This window comes from Rattus rattus, chromosome 9 (genome assembly GCF_011064425.1).
Source record: "Rattus rattus isolate New Zealand chromosome 9, Rrattus_CSIRO_v1, whole genome shotgun sequence".
Lineage (NCBI taxonomy): Eukaryota > Metazoa > Chordata > Mammalia > Rodentia > Muridae > Rattus > Rattus rattus.
Window position 1 is genome coordinate 51,244,164 of NC_046162.1, and position 9,634 is coordinate 51,253,797.

General features: G+C 44.9%; 1 protein-coding gene across 1 annotated transcript; it reads right to left on the reverse strand.

Moving 5' to 3' along the window:
* Positions 1 to 4,743: 4,743 nt before the first annotated feature.
* On the reverse strand, positions 4,744 to 9,398 carry Ankrd40cl (ANKRD40 C-terminal like). The gene is made up of 4 exons (XM_032913965.1): positions 9,284 to 9,398; positions 7,544 to 7,618; positions 6,293 to 6,468; positions 4,744 to 5,266 (listed from the first exon to the last, which is right to left on the reverse strand). The coding sequence occupies exons 1-4, from the start codon at positions 9,321 to 9,323 to the stop codon at positions 5,123 to 5,125; spliced, it is 435 nt and encodes a 144-aa protein (XP_032769856.1). The 5' UTR covers positions 9,324 to 9,398; the 3' UTR covers positions 4,744 to 5,122.
* Positions 9,399 to 9,634: the final 236 nt, after the last annotated feature.

The window sequence follows — 9,634 nt, forward strand, 5'->3', positions numbered from 1 at the left end:
GTTGATTGTCTGTGTCATTGAAAGGCTTTAGTGTTGCTGTTCCTAATGACGTGACGACGCCAGACTAATCCCTTGTTTTTAAATGGGAGGCACACTGTTTACACAGGTGTAGTGAACGCTTTCCTAACTTGTCCTATTGAAGGGTAATATTTTATACAACTTCCTGTTTGATGTTTAATGGTGCTTCAATTTTGGGTGGTTGTGACTACATTTGGATTTGCTTTCAATAGCAAAGGTGTACAGTGAACTAGAATATATTTTTACACCCATGAGGTTTCTTTAGTAGTAAAAGGTTCTAAATAACCTCTCAGTGTCTTCCTCTGACAACCTAGGAAAAGGATTTAGACAGACATTCAGAAACTTTCATCAGTTTTCTTCTTTTCTTTAAATCCTATACCAATAATTTCTTTTAACCCAGCCTTGTTTGGTTATAAATGTATATATTTCTGTATGTAGTGTGTAGTGTACATAACAAGGATATTTGAAAAATAAAGCAGGTGTTTCGCCTGGAAGTAGCAGCATGTTTGTAACTAGCCCATGGACTGTACAGAGTCTTCTCCCTGACCACAGATGGTCACATATCATAGCAGTTCCTTGTGACTTTGAGTACTGCCATCAGTTTATAGGTGAAGGAACTGAGCAAGTGGCTTATCTAGGAAATGGCCTCTCTCATGTCGATCAGTGTTAGGGCATGGAGACTGGGTCTCTGCTCTGTCTTTTCTAACTGTAGTGCCACTGCTCCTTCCAGTGTGTGTTAGGGGTCATTGCAGAATTTATTACATAAAATACTCTCTACTAAACTTGGACTAATCATGAAGCCATCACTTTTGGAAGTCTATATGAAAATCTGTTACTGGGGACAGAGCCCTCTTGCTCCCCCCGATTACCTAGAGATGCAGCGGCAGGTGGGGAGGCCGCTCTGAAGATGTGACAGATGAGACAGGTGAAGATGCAGTTATTGTCGCAGCTCTCAAGTCATCCAGCTCTAAGCTCTCTTGTTGCTTGATGACATTGTTGTATTAAGAATGAGATGTAAGAAGTCTGCTCAAGTAGTAAGATGGCAGATTGGTCTTCCTTCTGCCTCATCTAGACTCAGCAGTGAGCATAAATGAAGTGCAGCACCTGGGAAACGCCTGGGAAAAGGCGTCCTCTGGACGTGTAGATGCAGAGAGAACCCGGGAGTTTGCTCCCTAGGTGTCTAGTATAGAGGGTAGGAAACTTACTGTAAGAAATGCATTTCCATTTTGTAGACCAAATAGCTGACTCTGTCATTGTGATTTTTGTGTGCGTGTGTGTGTGTGTGTGTGTGTGTGTGTGTGTGTGTGTGTGTGTGTGTGTGTGTGTGAGAGAGAGAGAGAGAGAGAGAGAGAGAGAGAGAGAGAGAGAGAGAGAGGAGGGGGTGTGTTGTCTGTCTGTTACGTCTCTTTGGAGAGCCAGTCTTAATTTTGAAATCAGGGCAAGCAGTTAGTTGATCTTTTTAAAAATGCCTTTTTGGGACTTTTTACCACATGAAAGTACAACAGTATAATCAATCTCTGTTACCCTATCTCCAGTAATACTCGTAGCTGTAGTTAGTCCCGTGTGTGTGCATGTTTTCAGTGTGGATGGGGAGGGGGCTTGCACAAATGTATATGTGTGTATTTGTGTGTGTGCATGTCTACTCTTAAATGTATTCTCAAGCAAGTCTCAGTTATGCTGTGTAACCTATGTCTCTGAAAGAGGAAGTTCCCTTTGTAAAATTTATCCTTTATTCAGTACTTCTCAGACTGATAGCTCTTTACTTTGTAACTCTCAAGAGGGTAGAGAACTGGAGCCTGCTCTTAGGCCTCTCCTGTAGAGTGTAGACAGAGTAGACAGTCTCTGCAGCAGATTTCCAGCTACACTTCAGTTGGATTTGAAACCACTTGTGTACCTCTGTAATCATGAGCTGTTAAACTCTTCATGGTGTTCTGCTTAGATAAATTCTTCTAGAACAGTTCTCACCTTGAATACAAGCAATATCACAGAAGACCAGAGGCCATTCCAAGGTCTAAGAACACATACCCTTTTAGCTGAGCCAACTAGTTAAAGATTTTAGGGCTGTACAATCGGAATGTTTTTGACTTCCCATCTAGGTGATAGATAGATGGATTGTTGAGTGGCTTCAGTATGCTTTAGATACCTTGTACGTGCATGAAACATTCTGTGGGGTGACACTTCATCCAGGGTTGGCTTTCAAGCTTCCTTCTGACTGGTTTCTATTTGCTTGTGAAAGAACCCTCCTGGATGGCTGTGCGTTTTACCTTATTTGATAACTGCAACTGTAATGCTCGTTCTTGGTTTAAAAGCAACAGCGAAGTGTTCAGTGATCTGTCTTCCTTACCTGATTGTCCGCTCACTCCTTTCCAGATCCTGGTGTTGCCTATTCTTTCTTCCAAGTACTAGGGAAGGGGGCAGGAAGTGGGAGGTGGTAATATAAAATATATAGAGATATCTTTTTATATATGATAGTGTGCCCATCATATATGTTCTGAATTTGCCATTTTCAGTTACCTTATTTGGAAACATTTGAGATACAGGACTCAGTACTTTGAAGTCAAACGTGTTGCTTTTAAAAAGTACATTTCAAGTAAGCCGAAACAGGGTACCTGACATTTTCATTGTGTCAGAATGATGGATTTTCTATTAAGTGCATTTCCCGAGTTTCACAGTTGATCTATTTCTTTCCCTCAGCCATCTCAAGTAGATCAGTTATCTGTCAACAGGTTTGGTTAGGGACAACTTTGGAAACAGTTCAGCACAGTTAAGTATCAGCCGTAGGTACATACTGGAGAAACTCCTAAATGTTGCCAGGAGAAGGATGAACATATATCTTAATGTCATCTTGGGTGATGAAGAAAAGAAAACCTAAGCCAACAAAAGTCTGGGAGGATCCATCCCATCAGCATTTGTGTCGATAACTAGCACGACCCATGCCCATCATGGAATTCCACGGGCGTGAAGATGAACTTCAGCTCCACATGTGACCATGGATGACGGACGCACGATGTAATGATGTTCCCAAAAATCAAGCCACAGGAGGATTTATCCATTGTGATTCGCTTTGGTAAAGGTCTAAACAGGCTGTTAAAAATACACGGTAAACAAAAGTGAAGCAAAGAGTTGATGTACAGATCATGCTTAGCAGCTACTTTGAGAATGACCTTGGCGGACAAAGGGGTTTTCAGAGGAATGGCCACTGCTCTTTCTCAAACTGGATGGGCGCTTTTTGAAATGTATGTTTCTGTGCTTTTGTGTATATGCTATTTCTTAATAAAAATTTTTTAAGTGGGAAAAGGTCTTGGTGTAGGTAGTGACTGATAAACATACTAGCTAACCTTACTACGTGACAGATTTTAAAAGTACACTTTCTCCTTTTATTCTCGGTGGTCTCACCATATAGCCTTGTCTGGAACTTGGGGATCTTCCATCAGTTGCTTGGGTTATGAGTAAGCTACCATCCTTGGCCAGCTTTAGACTCTGACCACTACAGACAAGGCACACACGTAGCTTTTCATTTAGATAGATGGCAGCTAGGGAATGGGCGCTGGTGAGCAGCTGTCCAAGGAAGGCTAACAATAACCTGTGCTCTTTATGTAAAGGTGGTTAGGACTTGAAAAGCACCCGCAGATGTGTAGGGTTCACACAGGCAAGCATTAGTTCCTATAGTCCTTTCCCCCCACGCCCAGCCCTGGTGAGCTAGGGACAGAGTTCAGCATGTGTGTAGGCACAGACCTTGATACCAGGGTTTGTCAATAAAGAGAAGAGGTGCAGCTCCCTTCCCCATTGCCTGCTGCCCTCCTCAGTGCAGCACTGCAGCTATGAGCTGCACCAGGAGCTGACATAGTCTCTTGTCATCGATAAGCGGGTTGTGAGCTGTAGGAGTTGAGAGTGCTGATTGGATCCTAACCCAGTTAGGTTCTGGGGCATCTTAGTCTAACGTTCACTCTGCTGCCCGGTTCCTTCCACTAAAATAATCCAGGAGTTGCTTCCTGGAGTTATTCCCTGTGCAGAGGCTGTATGTACACTTAAGAAGTAAAGCTAATATGCTTCCTCTAGAACCCCAGGTTTTGTCTTAGGACATACAGAAAAGGGTCTGTGCATCCGTACTGCACAGAAAGTCTAAGCCCTCTGGGCTCATAGATCCCCATAGCCCAGCCCCACCTCCCCACCCCTGTTCTGTTTTGGAGTGGAGTATGCTTATTAGAGCAGGTAAGAATTTTCTCACTAACTTTATGACTGGATTGCTGTTTGTACTGTAACTAGCCACTGGATAGCACCTACTAGGTTCTGCCATTAGGATAGAGAATAACATTACCCTCCTCACTAGTTTCTATTTCAATTCAATTTGACTAATTGAAAGCAATCTTCAACATTTTACAAATAGTTATTTCTACCTATTAACCTAAGCAAGCTTGAGCTCCTGCCTAAATTTTCCTATTGGAAATGAAACACAGTGAAGGGAGTTGTCACCTGAAGATCATCCTGCCTGGTCGCAGTCAGCTGCCGTTGGGCCACTGGAGACAGCATGTTTTACAAGCCCTCCCAACAGTCGTTGGGTAATGCCTACTGTGTGTCCTGCCCTCTAATCTCAGTGGCTAGGAATGCAAATAGATGTGTTGGTCTGTGAGGAGTCCTGGTGTTTTGACAAAACTCATGTCATAAGGATCAGAGGTGACTCTAGTCAAGGAGCAATGGCTTTGTAAAGAGTGGGTGAGTTACATCTGAGTGCTTATGAAGTGAGTTATTTAATACAAAAGTGGGCTTGAGAAGACCAGTTTGATGACTGCCAGCCTTTAAGTCCTGCTAGTGACGCTGCCACCGACTGCAGCTATGAGCTGTTTTCACAGATTGTCTCATTCTGAAAAAGTTAATTTACTCAGACCATAAGTCATTTCAGTGTGTAGGTAAGTGGGGCTGGGCATAGGCGTAGCTCAGTCAGGTGTTCAAAATAAACTTGGCCTCTCATGGGGGCTGTAGCTGTGCTTGCTTGTCAAACAGTTCCTACTCAGAAGTTGTAGACGACATTTTCCAAGGTTTGTTGAGGTCAGCCAGATTGTCACCTGGGCCTGGCCTCATTGACAGAATGGTTCCAGACCTGGGGCTAGTACGTCATTTTTGCCGCATTGCTATTGTAGCACGGTGTCTCTGTCCGAGGTGATGTGTGTTGAGTCCATTCAGGGTTTCCACTCTTCACCAAGAGGAGCTCTATCTCCTGAAAGTCCTGCAGTCTTTGAATGTCTTTGTCCTACGTGATGGGAAAGATTGAGACTACTATTACTCAAGGCCACTTCGAGTTCTTTCTTTCACACAAGAAGAAATAAGGGTCAGAGCTTTGACTGTGGAACAGCAACCCCATCCCCCGCTTGATGCCCTGTCTTTCTGCTGGAAGTGGGCCCTATGAGTTCTCTTTCCCCACTGTAGGCCCGAGTATCATTTGTTAAGGAATGCCTGAGGTAGGCTGTGAAGGAAGATGTGGAATGAGGGTATATATTACTGTCCCTCCTACCTCTGTGGTGAACTGTTAGCGGTTGAATTATTTTACTTTTTTTGAGACAGGATCTGTCTACCTGGAATTCAGACATATTTCTGCCTCTATCTCCCAAGTGCTGGGCTCATCAAAGCCTGTACCACCATGCCCAGCTTAGTTTATGTCAACACTGGGATTACCTTGTGCCTTATTAGTGGTAGTTTACAAAAACTCCATCGTTAGGGACTGAGACATCAATAAAAATGGTCAGAGGCATTTTGGGGGTTTTTGGTTTTTGTCCTAGAACTAAAGACCACAGAGATCCACCGGCCTCTGCCTCCCAAGTGCTGGGATGATTAAAGATGGTGTTTCCATCACTGGCCAGCTTGAAGAAAAAACATCTTAAGGCTTGAAACCTCATATTTAAAACTTTACATTTTCATCCTGAGGAGAAAAGTAAAAAAAAAAAAAAAAAAGCCCGATTTCTGTGGATTGCTAAGCAGTAGGTGCAGACCACGTTCCAGTCTGAGGACAATGTTGTCTTTATTAGCTAGAGATTGGTCTAGCTAAAAGTAAGTCTTAAGTTGGAGTGTCACTTGCCACTCAGGTCTTTAAGAAATGTCTGAAGCAGGTTTGTAAAATGAGCAGAAATGTCTGGTTGAAAGTGACCCAGCCTCTTCATGGCTCTCCTGTAGGTTCCAGCATCTTAAACTTTGCTTGGAACGTACAAACTGAGTTGGAACGTAAAGATTGGCTTTGTGTGGCTGAGCCACCGGAGTCATGCCTGCGGGGGAGGTGACCTACCTTCCGGAGCACCGTGTTCGGCAGCTTTCTCATCTTCTCCACTTGCTCTGGGGGAACCCCCAGTTCGGAGCAGCTCACCTGGAGGAGGCTCTGGTAACTTAACTCTTGTCTGTGCAGTTCGATTTCAATGAAGTCATTTTCTCTGGAGTCCTGAATTCTTACTTTAAGCACCAGCTCTGATCACCCATAAATCCAGTATAGTTTTTAAGAGAGAAAACACCCATTTTAAAGATTGTTGACATCAGCTATTACAGAAAGATGGTCCTAAGACCTGAACAGTAAGTAGACTGGAGCCCTTGGAGACCCATCGTGAGCTGACACTCCAGAGTACTGCACTGAGGTTTGTGCCTGTCTGGTCTGCTAACAGGAAGTTTGCAGTTTGATGCCAGCCAGTCTGTCTTAGGCCTGTTTCTATTCAATTACTTGGAAAAGGCATATCTTTGACTGCTGTGTGTGTATAGGTACCTGTGGTAAAAATGTGTTGGATCCTCTGGACCTGGAGTTAGAGTCCATTGTGACCTGCCAGGTGAGAGACAAACTTGACCCCTGGAAGACCTGTAAGCAGTCAGCTTCCTGCACCTCTCCATCTCCAATCCCCCCGCCCCATCTGCCCAAACAGACCTTAAACTCTGGACTCTCTACCTCAGCCTTCAAATGACAGGCATGCACACCACACCTAGCTTCTTCCTTTCTCAGGACTTGGGGGCCCTAAATACATGCAGGGCAAGTATACCATGAGCTATATTTTTAGTTCTTAGTTAGAGATTTAAAATAAGCAATGGAGGGCCAGAGAGGTGCCTCAGTGGTTAAGCTCACTAGCTGCTTCACAGGACGTGGGTTCCAGTCCCAGCACCCACATGCTATCTGATAACTGTTAACTCCAGTTCCAGGGATCTGATGCCCTCTTCTGACTTCTGAGAGTACCAGGCACACATAGTGCACATAATATGCAGAAAATCACCCATACATATGAAAGGAAAACACACATGGATATTTTCAGGGATTGGCAGTGTAGTAGTTGTGGTACTTGATTGGCCATTTGAAAAGTTACTATGAACTATTTATTATTGGGCCAGGTGCCAATCACTTGGTGTGATAATTACAGCAGCCCTTAAGAGCTGATGGTTCCATACATTGTGGGACTATGGCATTGAATGTGAGTCTTGACAATTTACTATCTGAAGGACTGACTGTATGGACTAAAATGCTGGGGAAGCCGCGTGGTGAGCAGTTTTATAGCATGGTCCTTACCTAGACCAGTGGTGTCAGGTTTGCTGTCATGAGGCTCAGCTGGCAAGTGTGGGTTCATGCCTTGTTGACTTTGTCCTGGGAGAGAGTTAGGAATGAGATGGTCTCAGAAGCAGTAGTTCCAGTGCTTGGCGGGGCCTGCTCAGATGAGGAAGTGGTCCTGTCTGTTTATTCCTCCCTCTACCCAAGCCTATTCTCCCTTCACGGTAGGCCAGGAAAAGGACTAGTTTTAACCTTAAAGAGATAATAAAGGTTTGTTTCTGCGTGGGGCATACCATGGTGCACGTGTGAAACCTTTAATGTGTGCTCTGATGACTGGATTCGGGTTTTAGGCTTATGTGGCAGCTGCCCATCCCACAGGCCCTAGTTCTAGTCTTGAGTGATTTATTCTTAATTACCAAATCATCAAAGGAAGCCAAGTCTATAAAGTGGTGTCTAATCTGGGAGAGGAATATTTACAATCTGTGCCTTAGGTTTCTGTTGGTATTTTGGTATGCACTGTTTGGTTTTCCAGGTCTCTAGTGAAGCTGTATAGTAGAAAGGCCCGGTCATACAGAGAAACTTTCTGACCCATGGGCAGAGAAGGAAGTATTAAAAAATCTTCCTTAAAAACCTTGTAGGGTGGACTGGAGAGATAGCAGTTAAGAGCACTGTCTGCTCTTCCAGAGGTCCTGAGTTCAAGTCCCAGTACCCATATGGTGGCTCACAACCATCCGTAATGGGATCTGGTGTCCTCTTCTGGTGGGTCTGAAGACAGCTATAGTATGCTAACATACTTGTAATAAATAAATTTAATTTAGGAGGTTGGGGATTTGGCTCAGTGGTAGAGCGCTTGCCTAGGAAGCGCAAGGTCCTGGGTTCGGTCCCCAGCCCCGAAAAAAGAAAAAAAAAGAAAGAAATTTAATTTAAAGAAAAAGAAGCCTTGTAGGGCTGAGGATATTGTTTAGTGATTACAGCGCTTGCCTGTCATGCCTGAGGCCCTGTGTTTGATTCCCAACACCACAAGAGTAACAGAGAATGAGTCTTTAGAGTGAGCTTTTGCAGGGCGGAAGAGGCAGGTGGCAATAAGGAAAGACTCACTGGTCCGTGGTGAGCTGAAGGCAGATCACAGCTCTTGCCAGGATAGAAGTTGAGTGATTTCAAGTCAGCAAAGCTTTGGCTCTCTTCAAATGCAGGCCCTGCTTGTACAGCAGTGCCATGTTACCCCTAGTGGGGAGATAGACTTGCCCAGCACAGCCCCTTCTCACCCGGCAGAATTGTCCCATTCCTCAGTCTGCCATGGAGTGACTGAGCCCTGTGCCCAGAGGCTGAGGTGTGTCCCAAGCAGTGTCTCACAAGTTTGTGAGTGGAGCGATAGGTTTGTGAATTTCTGCTCCTTTATCCCGGAACTTTCCCAAATCTAACTGGGTGGCAACAGATTGGGGTCTGAATGCTTCCTTTAACACTGAGGTCTTTACCCTGGGCAAGGTGTGTAATTGCTCCGAACCTGTTTTCTAGCCAGGAAAATGAGGCTAATCCGCCCTAGTTCACAGGGTGACAAGAAAAGAGTGCTAAGGAGGCCCCTTAGCACCAGTTAGTGCCAGGCATGGCCAGCTGCTGCTTGCATTTGTATAGCTGGTCCTGGGACAGAACCCTTGGCCGAGTTGCTCTGTTCATGACTGGCCCACTGCCACCACCTTCCCCACTACCCTCTCTGCCACAGCTCCCCTCGAGGACTGTGTTGGGGACAGGATCCAGACTCACCTGCCTGCTTCTCCCTGATTCCCTGTTTAGGCTCCTCCATGACAGGTCTGTGTTTCCTAGTGCCTCGACACAAGTACGTGCAGTAAGATAGTATGTTCTGTTACCGGCCCTGTAAAATGGGCAAGGTTATATTTATTGCTAAGTCAACAGGCTTAGGTGTGCCATGTGATTTGTATAGTGTGCTGCAAGTGACTGAAGTTCAAGGATTCTCACTCCCTCCTAGGCTCTGACCCCTGGATATAACTCAGGGTGTGAGTGGAGCTCTTTGCTCTGGTCTGAGTACTAGCGACCAGACAGGCACCTGGGGACCCTCCACCAGTGTCAGGCTTTCTTTGGAAAAGATTTATTGAT